The following is a 24,773-nucleotide window of genomic DNA, read 5'->3' as shown; positions in this document are numbered from 1 at the left end:
CACCTGAATTCAAGCCAGGACTTGGCTAATCTCATGGCAGACAGGAAGATCTGTCTCTGGCTGGCAGGGGGCACAGCAGGAGATGCGGGATTCCCTAGGAGCACTGCCACAGGGATACCTGCCTCCTGCTTCTGGCTGGCAGTGGGCAGTGCTTTCACTTGAGGGCTCCTGAGCTGTGGTTAGGTGGGCCTTGAGGCAAGGGTCCATGGGCCTGTCCATGTCCCTCCCCCCTGCAGGCCTAACCTCAGGCTCCTGTGCCCTGTGGCTCTCTCCTGGGCTGGATTTGCAGTGCTTTCCTGTTCCCGTGGGACACCTGCTTTGCTGGGCCCCTTGGTTGGCCTAGGTCAAGTTGGTGGAAGTGTCTGCCATTAGGCAAGGTGGCAGGTACATCCTGACCTGTCCCTGACACAGCTGGAGGGCAGGAGAGAAAGGCCGGGCAGGGTCTGAGTTGGAGGCATCCTCTGTGCATGACAAGCACCACTGCCTCTCCACTCCTAGGATCCCAATCCAGGTGTGCCTCCGGAAGGAGCCAGCCCCCAGGCTGTGGGACACCCAGGGCCCTGTGGGACTGTGAGGCCTGCATTCAGCACACTCCGGGATGTTGGTGGGAGGCTCTCAGGGTAAGACAGCATGTTGTCCTCGAGGCTCAGCTGAGGCTGGTCACCTCTGCCAGGCCAGGCGGGCTGTGGGGTGGGCCGAGTGTCTCTTCCAACAGCTGTCTGAGGTGGTGTCCCCCTTGCCCCCTGACTGGAGGTAACATCACCGTGTCCCCAGAGATGACATCTCCCGCATTCCCCTGTGTCTGAGGTGATATCACCGTGTCCCTGTCTAAGATATCACCTGGGGGGATGCGGGCGATGTCACCTGTGTCCCCCTGACTGGAGGTGACATCGCCCACGTCCCCCTGTCTGAGATGTTGTCACCGCGTCTCCATGTCTGAGGGGATGTCACCGCATCTCCATGTCTGAGGGGATGTCACCGTGTCCCCCTGTCTGAGGGGATGCACTGCGTCTCCATGTCTGAGGGGATGTCACCGTGTCCCCCTGTCTGAGGGGATGTCACCGCGTCCCCCTGTCTGAGATGTTGTCACCACGTCTCCATGTCTGAGGGGATGCACTGCGTCTCCATGTCTGAGGGGATGTCACTGTGTCCCCCTGCCTGAGATGTTGTCACCGCATCTCCATGTCTTAGGGGATGTCACCGCGTCCCCCTGTCTGAGGGGATGTCACCGCGTCCCCCTGTCTGAGATGTTGTCACCACGTCTCCATGTCTGAGGGGATGCACTGCGTCTCCATGTCTGAGGGGATGTCACTGTGTCCCCCTGCCTGAGATGTTGTCACCACGTCTCCATGTCTGAGGGGATGTCACCACGTCCCCCTGTCTGAGGGGATGCACTGCGTCTTCATGTCTGAGGGGATGTCACTGCGTCTCCATGTCTGAGGGGATGTCACTGTGTCTCCATGTCTGAGGGGATGTCACTGTGTCCCCCTGCCTGAGATGTTGTCACCACGTCTCCATGTCTGAGGGGATGTCACCACGTCCCCCTGTCTGAGGGGATGCACTGCGTCTTCATGTCTGAGGGGATGTCACTGCGTCCATCTTAGGTAGCATCAGCCACATCTCCCTGAGGTGATGTCACTGCGTCCCCTTGAGGTGACGTCTCCCATGTCCCCCTGTGTCTGAGGGCACGTCACCTGTGTCCTCCTGTGTCTAAGGTGAAGTTGTTTGCATTCCTATCGGATGATGTCACTGCATCACCCCGAGGTGATGTCACTGCGTCGCCCTGAGGTGATGTCACTGTGTCACCCTGAGGTGACATCACCAGTGTCCTATGTCTGAGGTGACATTGCCTGCGTCGCCCCCGAGGTGATGTCACTGTGTCGCCCATCTGAGGTGATACCACTGCATTCCGTGCCTGGAGGTGATGTGGACATGTGCCTTCTGGAGGTTCTGGGGCTGGAGCCCCCTTGTCACCTCCTCTCAGGATCGTGTGGCTTCCGCCCTGGGCCAGAGTCCCCTGGCGCTCTGAGCTGATTTGGGTTTGTCAGTAGGAGTCGTGGCCTCACTTTGCTTTGCTTTTCTTGGCACATTTGTGAGGGCTGCTTCCTGGTTAAATTCAATGGATTGGCACACTAGAGGCTCCTAGAACATTCCTAACAAAGCGCTCAGGAGTCCCGAGGAGGGGGTTCTGGGGGACATTCGTGCGGGGCATTTTGCATTGCTCCTGAGCCAGCAAGGAGACCAGATTGAGTCCTTGCCAAGCTTTGCTGTTCCAGTGGTGGCAGACTGTTCCAGTGCCACGTCTCTGATTGGTTCTTGTAGGACACCTCTTCAGCAGGTATGTTGGCCAATCAATTCCTTCTATGGAGGCACACACAACCCGGACCCCAGCTGGCCTGACTAGCAGTGCCTTCCAGGGAGCCTTCTGGGCCTGCAACAAAAAGTGCTGTCCCTGGGTCACCTCCGGCTCGTCCATCCTGGTCACCTCCTGCCCGTCCATCCTGGTCACCTCCTGCCCGTCCATCCTGGTCACCTCCTGCCCGTCCATCCTGGTCATCTCCTGCCCGTCCATCCTGGTCACCTCCTGCCTGTCCATCCTGGTCACCTCCTGCCCGTCCATCCTGGTCACCTCCTGCCCGTCCTGCCTGGTCACTTCCTGTCCTTCCTCCCTGGTCACCTCCTGCCCGTCCTGCCTGGTCACCTCCTGCCCGTCCATCCTGGTCACCTCCTGCCCGTCCATCCTGGTCACCTCCTGTCCTTCCTCCCTGGTCACCTCCTGCCCGTCCATCCTGGTCACCTCCTGTCCGTCCTCCCTGGTCACCTCCTGCCTGTCCATCCTGGTCACCTCCTGCCCGTCCATCCTGGTCACCTCCTGCCCGTCCTGCCTGGTCACCTCCTGCCCGTCCTGCCTGGTCACCTCCTGCCCGTCCATCCTGGTCACCTCCTGCCCGTCCATCCTGGTCACCTCCTGTCCTTCCTCCCTGGTCACCTCCTGTGCGTCCATCCTGGTCGCCTCCTGCCCGTCCATCCTGGTCACCTCCTGCCCGTCCACCCTGGTCACCTCCTGCTTGTTTCTGGATCCCCTCCTGCTCATTGTGGGCCTTGTGCTCGTGGATACACTGCAGCAGCTGACAGAGGAGAAGCTGTAGTGCAGAGTGCAGCGGGACAGACTCAGCAGGACAGGTGGTGGCTCTGAGTGCCACAGAGCCCGCGGGTGCCTGCAGCCGGCCCTGGCCTGTCATCGCTCCTGCAGCCAAGGATGGTTTTGGCCTCGCTGGTTTTCTTCCTTGTTTTGTAAGTTCCGTTTGCATCTGCACCTTGTATGTGCAGTTCATGGTCACTTCCCATGAGCTGCCCTTGACTCCTTCCCGGAAAAGCTCCAGCACACCCGTTAGGGTCACTGTCCCCGCCAGGCTTTTGCGCTTTGTTGGTGCGTGTAAAGGTTTCCAAGCATGGAGGAGAAGTTTAGCTTAAGTTGGGTTTCGGTTCAGAAATACAGATGTGTGTGTTGTCAGATCGGAGTCTTCCCAGGCAACCTCCGGCCTCAGGGTGTCTACCTACTGTCCTTCCCTTTTTTGATCTGCTGATTTGGGGGCAGGTGTGGTGCTGTGGCCGGTTTAAGATCCACAGCTTAGAAACCTGCTTCTCCTACCAGAGAGCCAGATCAAGTCCTGGCTGCAGGCGGTGGGCATAGCTTCCCGCAGTGCACGTCGGGAGGCAGCGGGCGGAGGTCCGCATGGGAGACCTGGATGAAACTCTGGGCTGTGGACTTTGGTACGGCCCAGCCCTAACTGCTGTAGGCATTTGGGGAGAGAACCAGGAAATGGAAAATCTGTATTACTCTGCCTCTCAAGTAGCAAAGGTACATTCATCTTTGGAAGGTATTGTTTTCAAAGTTACTACTCTTGTTTGTGCTTAACTGGTCCTTCCTTCATAGCTTTGTGCTGCATTTATTCTTGATTGATATTTTCATTTAATGTTTCCCATGCAGTCTGGCAGCTTGATGTGTGGTCACAGTGTGTGTCGCAGTGTGTGTCCCGGTGTGGTGTGCAGACACAGTGTGTGTCCCGGTGTGGCGTGCGGTCACAGTGTGTGCCCCGGTGTGGCGTGCGGTCACAGTGTGTGTCCCGGTGTGGCGTGCGGTCACAGTGTGTGCCCCGGTGTGGCGTGCGGTCACAGTGTGTGTCCCGGTGTGGCGTGCGGTCACAGTGTGTGTCCCGGTGTGGCGTGCGGTCACAGTGTGTGTCCCGGTGTGGCGTGCGGTCACAGTGTGTGTCCCGGTGTGGTGTGCGGTCACAGTGTGTGTCCCGCTGTGGGGTGCAGTCACACTGTGTCCCGCTGTGGGGTGCGGTCAGTGTCTGTCTCTTGGCTACCGTACCAGCACCTGTGAGATGATGGCTTCGTATTTGTGCAGCTGGTCTAGTTGTTCTGTGTCCTGAGATTGAGCCACATTCCCCATGAGGAAGTCCCTTTTATCCACTGAGACCCTGGGACACGGAGAGGGGACCAGGCCAGATGCTGTAAGGAGTGAGGCCAGCAGCAGGGCAGTGATCAAAGGGCTCCTGGAATACTGACTCCGGAAGTTGTTTCCGGATTCTGTTGGTGAGTGGAGACTTGCATGCTGAAGGCTGGCTGCCCAGCTCCTCCTCAGGTTTTCCACGAGGGCTGATGGATTTCACAGGCCTGTCTCCTAATCCATACCCATCTCCCCCAAAACTTGGAAAGCACGCTTGTGTTTGCCCATGTGAATGTGGTTTCCCCTCCATCCGTTCCGCCCCCACGCCCGCTCCACACTGCCTGATGAGCCGTTGTGTGAAGGTCACAGACGCAGAAATTGAGCAGGTGTCGCCCCTTGCAAGGGCTCTGAGGCGGAGTCAGGGGGCCTGCGAGACCAGGAGTGACCCCTTCCCGAGGGAGCTGGCCCCTGCCTGCTGCCTGGCCTCTCCTCCCCAGCCTTCGTCCCTGCTCAGTGGGTGTGTCTGCAGCACTGCTCATCCCCCATCCCGCCCAGCCTACCCAGAAGTGAGTTCTCTAGTTCCTGGGTTTGTCTCTGTTGCCTTGAGGGACAGGTGGCCTCCTATAACTCCCTGGGCTGCCTCTCCAGCCCTTCTCCCACAGGACAGCCTCTGCTGGCACCTCCAGGCATTCCTCCCCATTGCCAGTGCAGCTGGGACCTGTGGGTGTACTCTGCCCAAGCCACAGAGGTGACAGGGACTGGTGACTGTGGTTAGCAGATGCTCTTTGCATTAAAATAAATGGCAAGCATAATGGTTGCTCTAATAGAGAGCCTTTGCAGCAGAATTTGCATACAGAAGTGGTTACTGTTAACTAATTTCTGAGCCTAGCAAAGGATGAGCCATCTTTGGCTGACAACTTCTCACAAGGAAGAGCCTTTACACAGCACAGATCCTTTTGAAAACGGCTGCCAGCATGCAAAATGGGCTGGCAGGTGGCGCTGCTGGGGCACACCTGCATGCATGGCAGTGACAGGTGCCAGTTGTGCTTGCTTGGCAACTTTCGTTTCAAGGTCTGTTTGCTGTGTCCATGGTTGTAGTGGATCAAGAGAAGCCGTGGCCTCTGGTCTGCTCTTTGCCAGGGTGCTGGGCGTGTGGAATGCGTTGGTCCCTGTGGAACACGGCTGCCAGGGTGCTGGGCGTGTGGAATGCGTTGGTCCCTGTGGAACAGGGCTGCCAGGGTGCTGGGCGTGTGGAATGCGTTGGTCCCCGTGGAACACGGCTGCCAGGGTGCTGGGCGTGTGGAATGCGTTGGTCCCCGTGGAACACGGCTGCCAGGGTGCTGGGCGTGTGGAATGTGTTGGTCCCCTTGGAGGACGACTCCTGGGGTAGCTTACTTTGTTCTGCTGCACTAAGGAGGGCTGCGGATGGAAATGACACTGGAAGTGAGCTCTTACGGAGCAGAGCCTGGAAGTGCACACCGGCTGAGCTGCGTTACACAGGGAGGCTGCAGGAGACGGTGTCACCACAGCACCGCAAGGCTTAGTGCTGGAGCTGGTGCTCACGGCATCCGTGTTTGCCTCTGTGCTCACTAGTGTCGGGCCTCCCTGTTCCTTGCATCAACTTACTCTCTCATTTGGGTATGAATTCTTTTTTTTTTTCTCAGAATTAATTCCTTGGCTGTTGCTTCAGCAGGGACTTCTGAATGGCAAACGTCCCATTTGTGTGTCTGAAGTGTCATTTTTTCCTTGGGTGATAGTTTAGTTGCATATAAAAACGTGAGTTGCACCGCATTAGCTTTTGGCTGTTTCAGAAGCTTCAAGGAAGCAGTTCTTTGTCCAGTTGCCATATTTTCCTGGGAAATGTAGTTTTCTATATTGGCACTTTGTCAGCTTTGGTGCTCAGATGCGTGACGGCACTATGAGATTGTCCTTGGTTATCTTGGGTTGGCCTTAGCATGCTCTGCAGACAAGGTGGAGAGACAGATTTCCTGCTGCCGGTTGACTACCTCGACCGCCGCCGTGTCCAGGTCTGGGCCAGGGCCACGACAGATGCTACATCCACGGCTCTCCCATGGCTGGCAGGAGCCCAGACACTTGGGCTGCCGGAGTCCAGCTCCAGCTGAGTTCGGAACTCGAGAAGGGTGCGTGGATGAGACACAAAGAGAGAGAGGGACGCACCACTAGGATTCCATGATCATTGTGGGCAATGCATGAAAACTGTCAGCTTTATTATACAGAAACAAACTCCGGCTCAGACTTTTGACGTCATGGTCAAGTGGGTGTTTCCAAGGGTAATTCTGCCATTTGTTTCTCCTTAAAGCAGGATGTTGTCCATCCTGACCCTGTGGTCAGGAAGTTCTCAATAGACAGTGCAGATCAATAAGTAACACATTCCTACTACAGTCCTCATGAATCAGTTAGGGGAGGAACTGCATCACAGGAGGGTCCTAAAGATCAAAGAAAGAGGGAAAGAATAGATTCCCACTACACCTGGGGATGGAACACCCTTGATTAGCATATGGTCAATGGGGGCAGCAATAATGAAAGGCCCTTTTGGCTAAAACGGTATCAGCAACATCAACTTCCAAGCTCACATTGGCAGTAAACATTAACTCCGCAGAGGCAGACAATGCCTAAATAGATTACAGAATACTCAGCGGGGTCGTCCGGTGTCCATGCAAAGGGAGGCAGAGCTGCATTCAGATGGTTGTAGACATCCACCAGGCCCTGCCATGCAGTGGGAAATTCCTTGCGGCCCTGCCTGCAATGGAACAATACTCTTCACACCTTCCTGTCTTCCACACCCATCACACAGACCCCAGCATTGGGCCATCTTCTGCTTCTCACAGGCCGGTGGCAGGGAGTTAGCTGACTCGTGGGATGCTGGCATCACAGGTCATACCACTGTGCCACCTTTTTACATGCTTTTTTGTTTGTTTTTAAAGATTTATTTATTTTACTTGGAAAGCAATAGTGACAGATCTTTCACCCACTGGCTCACTCCCTAAATGGCTGCAACTGCTGGACTGAGCCAATCCAAAGCCAGGAGCCAGGAGCTTCTTCCGAGTCTCCCATGTGGGTCTCAGAGCCCAAGGACTTTCTTCACTGCTTTTCCAGGCCACAGACAGGGAGCTGGATGGGAAATGGAGCCGTCAGGGCTGGAACACACACACGGGATACCGGCCCTGGATGGAGGCTTACCGTGCGGCACTGCCGTGCCAGCCTCCTCGCATGCCTCTTCCGTGGCTGCACTCTGGAGTGTTCCACTCATCGCTTGGATACTGCATGCTGTGTCTGTTCTCCATCGCCTGCTGATCCTCCCAGATCCACGCTGGGCCCCCTGTCCTTTCTTCTGTGCCTCTCCTACTTTTTGCTCTTTTTGTCAGATTTTGATTAGTTATTTGGAGCTTTCACCCCAGTTACTGTTTTTCTATTTATATATTGAACAGGTTTGCTTCTATTCTAGAGAATTCTTTTATGAAACTTCCTGTTTCTCTTGTCCCAGAATTTCCTTACTTTCATTAGGGCTTGCTTGTTTGTTTTTCATGTCTTAATGCTATCGAGCTCACTGTTTTATGCACGTTTGCTTTCGTATCTCCATGTGGTGTCAAGCCAGCCTGTTGCTTCTCCATGTTTGTGGCTCCCACCTGCTGAGCTGTCTCCATCCACCACTTGTATTTTTCGTCTCCGCCATGGAAGTATCCCCTCTCCCCTGTCCTGTGTGTCTCATGTGCCCTGTTGTCACTTTGCTTTGTCTTTCTGCTGTGGAGAGTCTTCCAGGTTGTGGGTTGGTTGGCTCCAGGTGCCATCGCCACAGGGACTTGGGCCCGGGGTCTTGGCTCCTCAGAGTCGAGCTCCCAGTAGCTCCATTGGCTTGCCCGGCTTGCCCAGACCGTGCCGCTGCCGAGGGGTCTGTCCCCCAAAGGGCAGGCTCATAGGCCACATCTCATGTCTCCCGACGTGAAGGGTCCTGGTGCTGTGACCATGTCTTCTGACTTCTGAACCACCCTGGGCAGTGAGACCCAGGTGCACTTGCCCCCTTCGCTCCCCCATTTCTCAGTTGCCAGAATCTCTTCTCTCTCTTGAGCTCTGTCCTGTGTGTGACAGTGGAGCAGGACTTTGTTCTCTGTCGCTGTGGGAAGGAGGGGTCCTCCCAGGCTGTGAGCGGCTCAGCTCTGGTCTACACCAGGCGGCACCTGTGTCGGAGCGCAGAGGTGGCCCAGGTTGGCTCCTCTGGTTCCTCTTTTGGGATTCATTGTTAAGCCTTGCCCTCCGTTTTCCATCTGCTCATTTGACAGACTAGATTATAACCAAGTCATTGAGGACATTCTCTTAAATATGGAGTGGGATGTAGCCTGTCTACACAAGCATAAAACCCAAGAAACCGGTTTCAAGTGGAGAAAAGCTGCATTAAAAAAATAAGACACCAACAGTTTATTAACATGAAGAGAAATCTTGCTTCTGCGCGTTTACTCGCCCCACCTGCCCTGCAGTCACCCTGCACCCCACCTCCACTTGTGCATGACCCGGAGACTCACGGCCAATCGCAACTTCCCCTGAACCAAAGCTGAGCCTCCCATGGTCCCTTTTGATACCACACAAACCTCAGATTCTGAGCCCAGGGCCTGTCCCGGCATGTTCTCGCTGACCTTCTAAATCCAGAGTTGCTGCTACGGGAGAGGCAGCTGCTGGCTCTGACTTTGCTGAGGCCGGACTGAGCTGGGCTCTACATCTGTCATCTGGGCACTGTGCCACCGTCTAACTCCAAGACTGAGAGCACCTGAGACAGGGTTGCTGCAGATGCCACCTGCTCCACTGCCGGCAGCACTGCAGAACAGGCAGGCGGGGGCCAGCTGCTCAACTCCAGGGTTCTGATGCCCCAGAACCCCAGGGCTCTCTCCCTTGCTAGGCCCGAGTGGGGTGGTGTCCATGGCCTGGCTTGAAGGGGTGGCTGAGCCACCATGCAGCGCATCCTGCCACAGGCTGGTACACTTGGTTTCAGGGTTAATCCTGACCTGCTGAATTTCTTACTCTCTCAGTAGGGCCAGGAGCAGCATTGGGGGTGGTGACTTCCCCGGCAAGGGCCCATGTGATGCAGGCCCGGGGAGTCAGCTGCTGCCGTCGGCAGGGGGCCGGCAGTGGTGTTGGTGTCTCTTGAGAGCCAGCGGGAAGGGCAGTTGAGAGCCAAAGCCCACAGTCCAAGCACCAGAGGGTGCCCAGCAGCTGAAGCAGAATCTGCTACCATATGCTGGCTTGCCAGTGCTCGAACCCAGGGCTCAGGGCTGGTACAGACACATGTTGGCGAGGTGACAAGGCTGACCTTGGACAGTCACTGCCGAGGACTGTGTCGGGACCTTTGTCTCCAGGGAGCAGTGCTGTGTGGTTGCCCTGTGGGTGGCACCGTAGCCTGGGCCCCACACCACCCTGCCCCGTGCTGCCAGCCTCTCTTCCAAGGGCAGTTTGGGGTTTATTGTGGGGGTCAGTGACTCATCTCTCTGGCGCCCTTCCTAGCCAGCGCCTAGCCCCAACCCTGCCGCTCCCGCACACGGTGGGTGCTGGGGTGCTGGCTCGTGCTGAGCTGTGGAAAAGGTTGAGGGCGGAAGGGCTGGCTGGAAGGCGGTTCCAGCCTCTGACATTTCCAGGAGAGCCTGTTCCCTGCCTGGGTGGGGCCTGCTATGATGTGACCACGATGGAGGCCCCCCCCCCCCCCGAGGAGCCAGGTTGAGGGGTCAGCAGTGGGGTCAGGCCTGCCTGCTCAGGGCCCGTGGGTGGTGTACTCTGCAGGCGGTTGGATTTCAGGACTGACAGGAAGCGGTTGGGTGGAGATGCACCAGGAGCTGTGCCTGTGGGCTGTGGGCACACTCAGCGTGTGCAGGGGCTTTGGGGTTGCCGCTCGTGATGGCCGTGGCCCAAGTCAACCTTTCCTGAGGGCAGTTCCCGCCAGAGGCTGCGTGGCCAGTGCTGCGCTCTGGGAAGAGTGCACACCTTGCCTCTGCGGTTCTGTCCCCCTCCCACGCTCCAGCTCCTTCCAGAGCAGCTGGGAAATGACTCAGGCCGATGGACCTGCTCTCAGGAGCCGAGGTGGGCTGGGCGTTTCTCCTGACGCGTCAGAGCTCTCATAACCAGCCAGCCAGGCCGGGTTGGCCCAAGAGCCGAGCTCTGCTCCAGAGAGGAGCCTAGCTGCGCTGATGATCTAGCGTGGTGACCAGCAGGGAGGTGACGGGGGCGGCTGTCTTGCTTCCCCCACTGGCTCACCCCAATGCCACAGCTCACCTGGCACTGTTCTCCGCCCGGGCAGCTCCTGGTCGTTGTGACAGGGCTGCTTTTTCCTGGGCTTCTTCCTCGGGTTGGCGGCCAGTCTGTGTGCTTGGCGCAGCTGGTGCTTCCTGGAGCATGGCTGAACCTTAGATGGGTTTGGGTGAGGTAGCACTTCACCAGCTCAGGTTTTTCCCTGAGGACACCACCAAGCAATGTGCCTGCCAGCAAGCCCGTCGGGCCCAGGCAGGGCTCCTGTGTCCAGCCCGTCCCCATGTTCTCCAACTCAGTGCCTGCGTGTCAGCTTTTGCGCCAGCTAGCATGGGTGTGTTGGGTTAAATGAAGAGTAGGGCCGCTGGGAGGGCAGGGCCAGCAGGCTCACTGGCCGCTGCGGAGGGAGATTTGTTCTTGGAGTCCTTTGCAAAGGTTCAGTTTGGAAAGAACTCCATGCCCGAACGGAAGAATGAGCTAGTTCTGGGGTGTGTGCACTGATGTCACAGCTTTGGGCTTCTGCTTGCTGCTTGCCGCGTCGCGGGCAGCTGTGTGGTGCCCGTAGTCACAAGTAGGTAGTGCACAGGGCTTCTCACACACACACACCATCAGATGCTCACATTCTCTCTCACACACACACACTCCAGCCTCCTCACATCCTCACACACCACACACACACACACACACTCCAGCCTCCTCACATCCTCACACACACACACTCCAGCCTCCTCACACTCACACACACACACACACACACACACACTCCAGCCTCCTCACACTCACACACACACACACACACTCACACACTCCAGCCTCCTCACATCCTCACACACACACACACTCCAGCCTCCTCACATCCACATACACTCACACACTCCAGCCTCCTCACACTCACACACACACACACACACACACACACTCCAGCCTCCTCACACTCACACACACACACACACACACACACACTCCAGCCTCCTCACACTCACACACACTCACACTCCAGCCTCCTCCCATCCACACACACACACACACTCCAGCTTCCTCCCATCCACACACACACACACACTCCAGCTTCCTCCCATCCACACACACACACACACTCCAGCTTCCTCCCATCCACACACACACACACACTCCAGCTTCCTCCCATCCACACACACTCACACACTCCAGCCTCCTCCCATCCACACACACACACACACTCCAGCCTCCTCACACTCACACACACACACACTCCAGCCTCCTCACACCCTCACACACACTCACACACTCCAGCCTCCACACACACACACACACACACACACTCACACTCCAGCCTCCTCACACTCACACACACACACACTCCAGCCTCCTCACCCTCACACACACACACACACACACACTCCAGCCTCCTCACATCCACACACATACACATTCCAGCCTCTCACACCCTCACACACACTCACACACTCCAGCCTACACACACACACACACACTCCAGCCTCCTCCCATCCACACACACACACACTCCAGCCTCCTCACACTCACACACACACACACTCCAGCCTCCTCACCCTCACACACACACACACACACACACTCCAGCCTCCTCACATCCACACACATACACATTCCAGCCTCTCACACCCTCACACACACACACACTCCAGCCTCCTCACATCCTCACACACACTCACACACTCCAGCCTCCACACACACACACACACACACACTCACACTCCAGCCTCCTTATACCCTCACACACGCACACACACACTGCCTCCTAATCGAGACCCACACTAGCTTTGGTTGATTTCACTGCCTCTGAAATGTCCTTTCCCTGTGGCCACTTGTCCCTTTGTCATGACGAGGAGGTACCCAGCCCTGCCTGGGGTACGCTCCTTGTGCCTCTGACCTTCGCAGTTGCTGGGGCCCCTGAGGCACGCCCCTTCCCACCTGTATTTCCTTATTGTAGTTACAGTTGACGGGATTCTTTCCGTGCAAGGTCTATTTTCTTTCTTTCTTTGAAAGGCAAAGTGTCAGTGAGAGTTGGAGAGACGGGGCAGATATTGCAGCTCTGGCTCACTCCCAGAAGGCTCTGTCAGCCCCGTCTACACCAGGTGGTACCGAGAGCCAGGGGCGCTGTCGGGATCTCCCTCTGGCTTGCGGGTTCAAGTACTTGGGCCTTTGTCTGTTGCCTTCCCAGGCATGCGAGCAGGGAACTGAGTGGAAGTGGAGCAGCCGGATTCTTAGCGCAGACAGCCAGGCTTGCTGCGTCAGCCTGGCTGCCCTCCGTGTCCGTCAGGCTGCCCTGATGGGACAACAGGCTCGTTTGGCTCTTCCCTTCTTTTGGTGGGCACACTTTGCTACCAGCAGCTGTGCCGGAGGTATCCACAGCACTTGCTCATCCTGTCCTGGGCGACCTCAACATGGGTGAGCCATGAAGAGAGCAGTGCATGCTGGGCCGGCTCTAAGGGCTGGAGGGAAGCTGCAGTCCCAATGAGCTGAGCGGTGACCGAGGAGCCACCATGCTCCAGGCTTCCCACAGCGGTCCAGTGAGGTGTGGCGTCTGCCTCTTGTGTGAGGCGGATGTGGGATTTGCCTGGGAGCAGCATGCAGAGGGGCACAGGCCGAAACCTTGTCCTGCAGCCACTGTCAGCCGTGTCACCGTTGGACCTCGGCAGGACCCGTGTGTTGGGGAATGTGCTGCCCATCCCACTCGGTCCCTCCGAGCAGCAGGCGCTCATGGGTCAGATCCCTTGCAGACTGTATTTCTGTGCAGAGTCCGAGGCTGCCAGTCCTGGCCACGGTGCCCGCCAGGCCGTTCCTCTGTGGGCAGCTGGGGAAATCTGGCCTTTGCCCTGACTCCCACCTCAGAGCCCTGGCATCCTTGGAGTTCCCTGTGCTTGGTGCCTCTTCCTGTTCCTGGGGACCCTGGCTTCCCTGGCTCAGTCTATGCCACAGCGAGGCCAGGAGCCATCTTAGGAAGAGGCCGCTGAGTGCCACAGGGCAGGTTGGTCCCCAGGAAGACTGGTGCCCCAGGAGTAGGGCTGAGGCCGGCAGGACTCTGGGGATCTTTAGGGTCCCTGCAGGCCCTAGGAGCAGGCTCGGCATGACCGGCAGGAGCAGGCACACCTGGGCAAGGGCCACTTTGGCCTTGCCTCGTGACCTGCGTGTCCTGGAGTGAGCCCCCGAAGCAGCCCCTTCTGAGGTTTGGGCGTGGGCTCTGCATTTGCTGTGTGTTTCCCATGTGCCCGTGAGCCAGTGGAGTCTGTGGCTTGGGAGCTAACACAGCACCAACCAGCTGACAACCTGCTGTGCTCTAGGAGTTATGGGAATTCTGCAAGTCGTCAGGGAACACACCTTGTGAGGAACTGTGAATGGATCTTTTACCCCAAAATATATCTTCATTTCATTTTTCATGAGCCCTTCCTGTGACAGTACGGGACGTGCAGAGCGCCCGTGGTGTATGAAGTGCAGTGTTGGGCGTGCTGCCACGAAGGCCACTTGAGGAGGCCACACAGGTTCTGCGTCTGTCCAATGCCTGGTGGCCTCTTGGGTGGCCGGCCGGTCAGGGGTGTATGTCCCACTGCACTGCTCAGAACGGCACACACTTAAACCTGTGAGCTGCTCCTTTCTGGAAATTTCCTCCTGATACCTTAGGGCCGTGGTTGACCGCCGATAAAGTGAAACCACAGAGTGAAGCACAGGTGACGGGCTTGTGGGAAGGCTTTTCTGCGCCCACTAGCGCCGCAGTGCCCGTGGAGGGAGTGAGGAGTGCCCGCTCCGCCTTCTGTCACGGATGGGCGCCCAGGGCTGCGCTCAGGTGTGGCGGGGCCTCTGTCCTCTGCTGAGGTGCAGAGTGCTCACTGCTCACTCTTGAGAGACCCGGGGAGGGCACGGCTGGGGCACTCCCTGACATGTGCTCCTCCTTCCCAGGCAGCTCCAGAGGCTCTGCTGCAGCGCGGGCTTCCCGGCCCACTAACGGGCTCTGCACTGGGGTCTGGCCTCTGAGCTTGGATTCTGAACTCCAAGGACACATGCAGGACGATGGCTAGGTCCTGCCATTCGGGTCAAACAGGAAGTCTGCTGACCTGCTGTGCTGCCTGGAAACCAAGCCCAGCACCATGGCCGTCTGGCACACTGCACCCGCCTGTGCAGACAGCACGATGGAGCATTCTGCTCCCGTCTGCTGATACCTGCACATGTTGCGTTCTGTCCACTGCCCCGCTGCCTGGGAGAAAACGAGACCTAATCCAGCCCATCCTGGTTTGCCTGTTTGGGAAAGCCACCTGCCTACCCGAAGAAGGGCTCAGAAGCAGAAAGAAGGCCGGGGCACAGCGTTCCCAGATGCCTGGTCCCAGAGCAGGGATGAGCCGGGACCGGTGGGAGCTCCGAAGCTGAGTTCCTTCACCCCAGTCCCACCGAGTTCCCATCCCCCCCGGCTTGCGCGGCCCCGGAAGGCACAGTGTATATGCGACACGGCAGTACAGGGGGAGAGCTGGGGCAGCTGGGCCTGGGCCCTGGCACTGTGGCCGCAGCAGGCCAAGCTGAGTTCTCAGGATGCGCGTGGGTTCACTTGCAGCAGGTGGTCAGCAGTCAGTGGGTGAAGGAGGCATCTCTGTGAGCCGTGTGATGTGCTTTTCCTATTTTCTGTATACACTGGAAAGGAAGAGGGCGGTGGACAGAGCCAGGTCAACAGCATTCGCAGCCGGGCCCTGGCGGCTCTTTGCTCAAAGCGTGTTTGTCAGTCCTGGCACCCGTAACCACAGGTCTGCTGCTGTTTTGCCGGCTCTGGGGTGGCTCTGGCCAGCACAGTGATGGAGACTGGCTCTGCATGGCCCTCAGGCCAGGTGCTGGCCTTGCTGCACCTCCCCTGGAGATGGCTTTGGTCCTTCCATAGGGCCTTCCACTTCCTGTGTGGGATCCCAGGAGGGACACCTGTGGCGCCTTGTCTCGGAGCAGCCCCTGCACTGCCCACACCTCGCCCGGCTCAGCTGCGGCCTTCTCTGTTTTCTGTGCAGATGGACTCTCGGGCCGTGACCAACCGGTGGAGCTGCTGAACCCGCCACGCGTCAACCACATGCCTGGCACCGGTGAGTGAGCATGACGGGCTGGCCAGCCGCGGGTGCAAGGCCAGGCTCTCCAGTGGGGCGGGGACTACACTGTGGTGCCTGGCAAGGTGAGGAAATGCTGGGCCGAGGCTGTAGGCCTGCAGGGAGCTCTGGCCCAGAGGGGCGCACCAAGCCAGGAGCCGAGCGAGCCTCCAGCTGGGAGCAGGCGTGGCCCCTTCTGCCCGGGGCTGCAGCGCATGCAGTCCTGGCACACTGCAGCCTTGGTGCTGTCACAAGCCTCCTGTCTCTGCTCTTTCTGCTTGATGCCCTGAGCTCAGAATTTGTTTCTTCTGCCTTCTGTCCAGCCCCTCCCCCCTGCAGGGCTTGTATACCAGGCCTCCTCCAGGCCTGCAGCTGGACAGCCAGCCTCCAAGGTGTGCCCACCCCCCAGGCAGCCAGCTTCAAGGCGTGCTCACCCACCAGGCAGCCATCTTCCAAGGCGTGCCCACCCCCCAGGCAACCATCTTCCAAGGCTTGCCCACCCCCCAGGCAGCCATCTTCCAAGGCTTGCCCACACCCAACCCAGCAGACCTGGGTCTTTGTGACCTTTGCCCCATAGCATCCAGTTCTAGAGCATCTACTCGAGACCCCAGGGCCCATCTTGGCCTCCCTTCCCATCACTGTTTGGAGGGTTTCCCTTGCCGGGGTAGGGGTGGAATTCCCTAGGCTGCTAAGCGCAGCCCCCAGAGGAGCCACGTGGAGCCCCTGGGGCTGTGTGCGTCCTTTGTCCCCCTGCTGGGGGAGCACGGAATGCCTCTCAGAGACTCCTCCAGAGGACACATCAAGACTGGCACTTCCTCTTGTGTCCACGTGGCCTGTGCCAATCCCCTGTGTAATGGGGCATCCGGGAGCAGGCTTTGGTTCTCCTCCAAGCGTGGTCCTGTCGGGGGTTAGTGCCCGACACGAACTGCTGAGGTGCCATGCCCAGGGGACCACACTTCCGGCCACTTGTGAGGACAGCGCAGACGTCTGTGCTAACCCCAGCCCAGGCAGGTGACAGTGTAGCCCCATGTTTTCTCCTGCTTCGGGTGGGGATGGTGCTGCCCTCTGCAGAGGTCAGATCTGCGTGGGCACTGTGCAGTAGGAGAGAGCTCTGCGTGGGCCTCGGGATCCTGGCCATAAAGCAGGCTGCCTGGCCTCATCCTCCTGTGAGTTCCCTCGCCAGTGCAGATGGGGGCCCAACAGCGCAGCGTGCACCCCCACATGGTGATGGGGTGTCCATCAGGGGAACATACACCCCCTGATGGTGATGGGGTGTCCGACAGGGGAGCATGCACCCCCTGATGGTGATGGGGTGTCCGACAGGGAAAGGCGTACCCCTGAATGGTGATGGGGTGTCTGACAGGGGAAAGTGTACCCCTGCATGGTGGTGGGGTCTCAGGGGAACATGTACCCCCGCATGGTGACGGGGTGTGTGGAGTGGAAACATGCTCCTTGCATCTAACAGGAAGATGCATGTCCCCCGTAGGTGATGAGGCTTCTCAGTAGAATTGGAGCCCCTCATGTAGTAGTGATGAGAGACCGCCAGGGGAATGACACCCCCAAATGGTGATGGGCCCTCTGGAGAGCTGCACCCCCATTCACACAGCGCTGACCTCCCAGAAAGGGTCCTCCCTGGCAGCATGGTCAGCACTGTCCTGGTGGTGCCTGCACTTGCTTAGGCTCAGGCCTAAGGAATTGGCTCCGTCCATGTCCCTGCGCCCTCTCCGACGCTCCGTGGCTGCAGAAGTCGACCACGGAGGAACAAGGAAAGTGCTCCTGGCTTTGGATCTGTCCCATTCCCCTCTTCACTTCCACTGTGTAGTGCGACTTGCACTCCTGCCCAATTTGTTTTCCTGTTTTGAAGAAATCTATTTATAAACCACTTCTCAGAAAGGCAAAACACTTGCCTGCCCCTGTGACTCCATCACAGCACATGCGTCTGGAATGTTCTGTGCACACAACACCAGATTGCAGCTCAGGCTGGGGTGCCTTCAGATGTCCCCTTGGTGCACAGGCAGGCCGGGACCAGGCCCAGCATGGGGCAGGTGGCTCCTTCCTGGCCCTGTGTTTCCCTGGGGAGTCAGAAGATGATTCAAGGAACCTGGGGACTGGTACTACGGAACTGCGGGAAGAGACCCAGCCTGAGTGCCAGCATGCCGCACGGCTGCGGGAAGAGACCCAGCCTGAGTGCCAGCATGCCGCACGGCTGCGGGAAGAGACCCAGCCTGAGTGCCAGCATGCCGCACGGCTGCGGGTAGAGACCCAGCCTGAGTGCCAGCTTGCCGCACGGCTGCGGGTAGAGACCCAGCCTGAGTGCCAGCATGCCGCACGGCTGCGGGTAGAGACCCAGCCTGAGTGCCAGCATGCCGCACGGCTGCGGGTAGAGACCCAGCCTGAGTGCCAGCATGCCGCACGGCTGCGGGTAGAGACCCAGCCTTGAGTGCCAGCTTGTCACACGGGCTCCTGTTCAAGTCTGGCTACTCTACTTCTGACCCAGCTCCCTGCTTGTGCCCTGGGAGAGCAGGAGAAGATGACCCAAAGCCTTGGGCCCCTGCACCTCCAGGAGACCCAGAAGAGGCTGCTGGCTCCTGGCTTTAGCTGGACCTACACCAGCTGTTACTTGAGCAGTGAAAGTGGATGCGAGATATATCTCCTTTTCAATCTCTCTCTCTCTGCTTCGCTATACCTTTCAAACAGACTTCTTTTTTCCACCCTTAAATAAACAGTAAAAGAGACATGGCCCTAGGAAGATGTCCTGTGAGCCCACTCCCAGCTGGGGCCTGTGCTGGGTTCAGTGGAATGTAGACATGAGCACTGTAACACTCCGGGTGGTGGAGTCATACATGCGTGTGACACGCAGCAACACGGGTGGGGGTGGAGCTTTCAGAACAATGCAGACGGTGCATCACCAGCCAGAGGGAGACAGCACAGCGGGACATGACACCACAGAGGGCTCCACGTGAAGGGGCTCACTGTGCACTGTGGGAGCACCTCAGGCACTCACTGTGCACATGAAGGAGCACCTCAGGCACTCACTGTGCACTGTGGGAGCACCTCAGGCACTCACTGTGCACTGTGGGAGCACCTCAGGCACTCACTGTTCACATGAAGGAGCACCTCAGGCACTCACTGTGCACTGTGGGAGCACCTCAGGCACTCACTGTGCACATGAAGGAGCACCTCAGGCACTCACTGTGCACATGAAGGAGCACCTCAGGCACTCACTGTGCACTGTGGGAGCACCTCAGGCACTCACTGTGCACTGTGGGAGCACCTCAAGCACTCACTGTGCACTGTGGTAGCTTACTTGAAGGCCTTTGTCCCAGGATGTGTCCGTGTTTCGCCCCTGGATCCTGTCCCTGCTTCTTCCCTGCTGCCCAGCCCCACATTTTTTGCCCTTGTGGTTTCTGTTCAGAGCTGCCCTGCATGCCCCTTCTGTGGTGTTAGGGACCTAGGACTGCCATGCCACCTCCCCAGGGCAGCCATCTGGAGTGTCGACGGGGTAGTGGCAAGGACACTGTCGTGCTGAGCTCCCTGGAGCCTGCCTGCGGGACTGTCGCCTCCCAGCAGCCCCAGTCATGGGGAAGGTTGTAGGGTCAGCTCTTTGCCGCCCTGGGCCATTGCTGCTCCGTGGCGTGCACTGAGAGCCTGCGTGTGGGTGAGGGGCGAGCCTTTCCATCTGCTGACTGGGAAGATCGTGGCACCTGCTGAACACCTTGCCTGCTTAGGTTTTGCTTTGTCTTTTGCTTGCTTGCTTATTTTTAATTTTAGAGAGCAGTAAAATATAGAATATAAAACCCCCCAATAAGATCATTTGTGTGCACATTTGGGAACGAAGCTTCCATTGCTGATGTGCTGAGAGCCTAAAGGGAGAGTCCTCCTCCCTCCCGCAGGTGGCTTGGCGGGCGCAGCCCATGCCTGTCTGTGAGCAGGGCTTCTCCCACGAGGCCTTGTGTACCGTGTAGTTAGGAGCTGCTCAGGGGACCCTGAGGGCCCTTCTGGATTGGGGCCAGCTGCCATCTCCTGGCTGGGTGAGCTGCTGAGTGGTCCTTGGTTCCATCGATGAATATCTATGAGCCTCTGGCTTCCCAGCAGCTGCTATGTCTCTACATGCCTACCAGTGCCCACACAGACCCCACCCCTCTGCCAATGCGGGGCAGCCTGGCACCCCTGCTAGGAGACCATCCCTCTGGTATGCCCTCTCAGGGGCACAACCACAGGAAGTGGTGCTCCCACCAAGGTCCCCGAGCACTGCTAGGTGGAGGCTGCCAGCTTGAGCCTTGCTGTGTTGCACTGCCTGGCTGCAGCTGGCAGGCCTGGGCACTAGGGCTCCTGCCTGGACAGGAGCTTGGGGGTTCCCAGCTGCCTGGCCCTGTGTTGCACTGCCTGACTGCAGCTGGCAGGCCTGGGCACTGGGGCTCCTGCCTGGACAGGAGCTTGGGGGTTCCCAGCTGCCTGGCCCTGTGTTGCACTGCCTGACTGCAGCTGGCAGGCCTGGGCACTGGGGCTCCTGCCTGGACAGGAGCTTGGGGGTTCCCAGCTGCCTGGCCCTGGCAGATGCATGCATCAGGAGAGTGTGCACAAGGGCAAGTTTAAGGTGGGGCGGCAGCTCCCCAGCAGGGTTCCCCAGCTCTGCTACCATGCTTGCTGCCGCTTCCGGCAGGCCTCTTTCCCTCTGCCTTTGCGGTGATCTCCGTGGAGTTCTTGGCTGACTCCAAAGCAGGGGAAGCTGGGAGGTCACACGGCAGAATGCTGACGAGGCCCCTGTGGAGGGGCCAGTGCCTGCCCTGTCAGTGCCGTCCACACAGCTGGGTGGCACTGGGGACTGCCCGGGAGCTTGCTTTCCCTCTAGGAGCCTCAGTGGGAGCCCCGGTCTCTCACAGTACAGTGTGGTGTTTGTTCATGGTGCTGGCCATCTCCTCTGTCGGGGATTTGGGGAATTGCTGCTGCAGTGGAAAGCCCAGCAGAAAGCCCACTGTGTACACATCTTCAGGGGAGCGTGTACCCCAAGACAGATGGGCTCTGTGCTTCCAGAGGGGATGCTGGCGACTATTCCTGTCTGGCAGCATCTTCCAGGAGACCTTGGCCTGGTCACTGGCTTTCCAGAAAGGAACTTGGCCTGGCCAGCTGCCTGAGAGGTGGGAGGGGCTGGGGAATCCTGGCACAGAACTTGGCTCTTCTGGTCTGGGCCTGCGGCAGCTTGCCCATCAAGGTCTATATGTACCCTGGGACCTCTTAGCTGAAAAAGCCGTGCACCGCCTGCTTGAGGCCTGAAGCTGGTGGAAGACAGCGCCCGCTGTGGGGCTGACATTGCTCCGTCGGTGGTGTGCTGGCTGCTAGTAATGCCTTCTTTTTAAAGATGTATTTGTATTGGAAAGGCAGAGTTACAAACAGGAGAGAAAGATTTCTTATCTGCTGTTTCACTCCCCAAATGGCTGCAACAGCCAGAGCTGAACCAGTCTGAAGCCAGGAGCTTCCTCTAGGTCTCCCATGCAAGAGACCCAGGCTTTGGGCCATCCTCCATTGCTCTCCTATGCTACAAGCCAGGAACTGTATTGGCAGTTGAGAAGCCGGGGTTCAACCCAGCACCTGTACATTATGTGGCTACCACAGGTGGGGATCTAACCTGACCCAGCCTGATCAGACCCCTGTGACATTTTCCACAACCCACGTGCCATGCATGGACCATGGACAGAGAGAGGTGACTGCCCAGTGCCATTTTTCGCCAGTACCGCCCCTTCAGCTCTTGGTGGCTACCCAGGGCCAGCTGAGCTCATGTCCTCTCCTGACTCTCCCTGCCCAGTCGTGTTCTTGCTGGAACCCCGGCACCTGCAGGAAGAGAACGTGCCTGCTGTCCGGGCTGTCTGTACTCAGCACCTGCTATTCCTCCACGTGCCTGTTTGCAGCATGGGTGTGAGTGGTACAGGGCCACGAGCCCCAGCACTCAGTGCCCATTTGGAGTGCCTCCCGGGTGCTCACACCCTCAGAGTTGAGGGTTGGCCCCTGACTGGCTGGCGGCTGCACGGTGGCAGGGTCTGCGGTGGCGTGCATGCTGAAAATAAGGGACAAGAGCTGGGGAGGTCAGGTCAGTGCCCAGAGCAGGTCTGTGTCTTCCTTGTCCCATTTGTGGGGCTGATGGCGAGGGAGACACTCATGCTGGCCGAGGTTAGTACTCAGCTGGGGCTGTGCTTTCCTTTGGACAGCGTCGTCTCAGGGACTTGAAGGTGGTGCCCTCGGAGCCTGGCCGCCATCGTGGTAGCTTACCCCTCACAGGTGCCTGCAGTCTAGCCGGCACAAGCCCAGGGCTCTAGGGACCACACTGCCTCAAGTCCCCGTCTCACCCTGGCCCCTGGAAACAGAAAATGTCGGTCTCTAAGGAGGCATTCACCGCTGGTCCTCACGCATGGGGAGACCCAGGCTGGACCCCACGGTCACAGAGATCCTGAGTGACATGTGAAGCTAGAGCCGAGGCCATCCCGGTGTCCTCCTGTCGTAAGGGCTTGGCTGGCGCACAAGGGGAGCCAGGAGCCCTGCCAGTCCGGGTCCCTACTGGCCTGGGCCTGGGCTGGCCATGGCAGGCAGTTAGGCTCTGGCTGTGTGAGGTGGGGGCTCCTGGGGGCTATGAGTGAGCTGCAGAGGGGCTGTGGCAGCCCTGGGGGGCAGCAGAGGCCGCACTCAGGGCAGAGTGGTTCAGGTTCTCGACATTTGTGGGAGTTGCAGCTAGACAGTAGGCCTCTGGACGAGTTATGGGGTTGCAGCAAGTGACCCAAAGGTGTGATGCCTGAAGCCCCTACCTGGGGGAGGTGAGTGCTGTGGGCAGGACTCTGGATCAGGTGGGCTTGCTCCCCCATGTGAGTGAGAGCGAGGCATTGCTTCTGGCACCCGTTCGGACAGTGCCTGCTCCCAAGTGGCTGCACTCTGCTGCCACACTGCAGCCAGGGCGGGAGCTGTGGACAGGTCCTGCCTGCCCATCAGCACAGGACTGCATGTTAACCGGCAGGTGTTACTCAGAGGTGTTCCATCATTGGTAGGAGGCCAAGGCTGGAGGCTCCCTCCACACGGATGCCCTCCCTGCCCCAATGCCCACGCTGCCTGCTGCCCACGGGGTCCTCCCCAGAAAGGGAATGCACCGCTGCTTGTCACCAGATTACCTGCTTTGGTTGTGTTGGGAAAGCCAAGTGGGAGGCTCAGGGTGCCATGGGGAGTCTGGTGACCCTGTCCCAGGCCTGCCGCTGCCCCAGACCTGTCCCTGTCCCTGGCCTCTGACCCTCGTCCACCAGCCCCCAAGTGTTCTCACCTCTTTGAGACATTACTGTTGAGGGAACGTGTTTCCTGTTCACGCCCAACCTAAATCCTACGCTGCCCTTGAAGCTGGCCGAGCAGAAGTTCTGAAAGGCACTCGTGTGACCGAGATGGCAAGGGTGCTGCAGAAGGGACACCCCACCCCCGCACTACAGGTGCTTTTTATTTCTGAAATGATGTATTTTTACCCATCGAGTTGAGAGTGACTTGTACTTACCTCTGTGTGGGTGGGGAGAGGAGCAGGCAGCTTTGCAGTGCGTCGGGGCCTGGGGTGTCTCTGGGGGTATGGCTGGCTGTGAGTGCTGCTCTGTGCTCGCAGTGAGGAGCTCCACCTGTTTTCTTGCGATGTGAAGCCGCAACACCTGCTTGCTGAAAGGCCCAGCGAGGGAGAGCTGAGTCAGCACGCAGCGATCCACTGCAGTCTCTCGTTGCCCTGGTGTTGTTCTGGATGCTGGCCAGCCATGTGGGGGCAGCCCCGGCCTGTGTGGGCCTCGGGCACGCTTGTCCGGACTGTCTGTCTAGAGCATCTAGCCCATAGGCACTACAGGAGGGCTGTGTTGCCAGCCTCTCATGGGGCTCTGACCCGCAGCTCCTGCCCAGTCTGTGCACAGGTGGGCTTTCCCCCTGGGGACACAGAGCATCGGGAGCATAGGCAGGGTTTTCTGCAGTGCTCTGAGGATTGTCTCAGGTGGGCGTGGGGAGCACTCTGCTGCTTGCCTGGGCCTCCAATCAAAGAATGAGGGAGCGCCTTTGGCCTGATGCCCTCCAGCAGTGCAGGGAGCTGCCTCTGGATAGATGCCACTGAGGCGACCTGAGGTAGGGCACAGCTGCCAGCAGGGCGTGCCGCCTCCGGCCACCTGGGGTATCCCAACCGCTGAGTGACCTGAGGTCCGTCAGGCTGAGCTTTGAAAATGCACATACAACATTGCAAGCAAGCCAGAGGACCTGACAGGGCTGGTGCAGGGCGTGGTGCGTTGGGCTGCGACTTGGGGCAAGCTGGCCCAGCTCTGACTCCCCACAGGATGGCCCAGGCGCTAGAGACCCAGGTGGTCTTGCCTCAGCCCGGTGGGGTTTGGCTATTGCAGGCATCTTGGGAGTAGCCACTGGTAAAGCCCTCTTGTGTTGTAAAAACGGTACATGTGTAGATGAGCTGTTCTTCAGTTTGAAGTTCTCTGTGGGTGACAGGAGGTGACTCACGAAACATCAGTTGAGCACAGATGTTGTGGTTGGGGGGTGGGAGGGGCAGGGTGCAACATCACCCTCTCCCACGCGCCTGGGCAGCCTCCAGTCCACACAGGAGAAACTGCTGGCTCCTGGCTTCAGCCTGACCTAGCTGGGGAGTGACCCAGTGGCAGTAAGATCTTCCTCACTCTGTCTCATTCAGCAGAAGACTGTCCCGTCTTGGTGCTTCCGGTGAACGTGGGATTAGCTTTTCTAAACTTGACATGTTGGGGGAAACAGGTTTCTGAAAGTGTGTGACTCATTTCCCATTTTGATGAGAAAGTTCGCTGGATGTGATGAGAAGTACAGACAGGAAGGCTGTGAACAGAGCGGCTGGACTCGCTGCCCTCGGTCACCATGGGGGCGGCCTGGGGCTGTGTGCTCTGTCCCCCTCGGTCACCATGGGGGCAGCCTGGGGCTGTGTGCTCTGTCCCCCTCCCTGCTTGTAGGAACTCTGAAAGCTCTTTCCTGGTGAG

General features: G+C 58.5%; 1 protein-coding gene across 1 annotated transcript in view; it reads left to right on the top strand.

Moving 5' to 3' along the window:
- Nucleotides 1–24,773, top strand: part of HDAC4 (histone deacetylase 4) — a 176,717-nt gene that overhangs the window by 83,520 nt on the left and 68,424 nt on the right. Inside the window, exon 3 of the mRNA XM_040972372.1 lies at nucleotides 15,703–15,774. Within this exon, the coding sequence (XP_040828306.1) occupies nucleotides 15,703–15,774 (72 nt within the window). The remainder of the gene's footprint in view (nucleotides 1–15,702; nucleotides 15,775–24,773) is intronic.

The sequence above is a fragment of the Ochotona curzoniae genome, unplaced genomic scaffold, assembly GCF_017591425.1.
Source record: "Ochotona curzoniae isolate NIBS_2020 unplaced genomic scaffold, NIBS_Ocur_1.0 contig_2294, whole genome shotgun sequence".
NCBI lineage: Eukaryota > Metazoa > Chordata > Mammalia > Lagomorpha > Ochotonidae > Ochotona > Ochotona curzoniae.
This window is presented reverse-complemented; position numbering and strand designations above follow the sequence as displayed.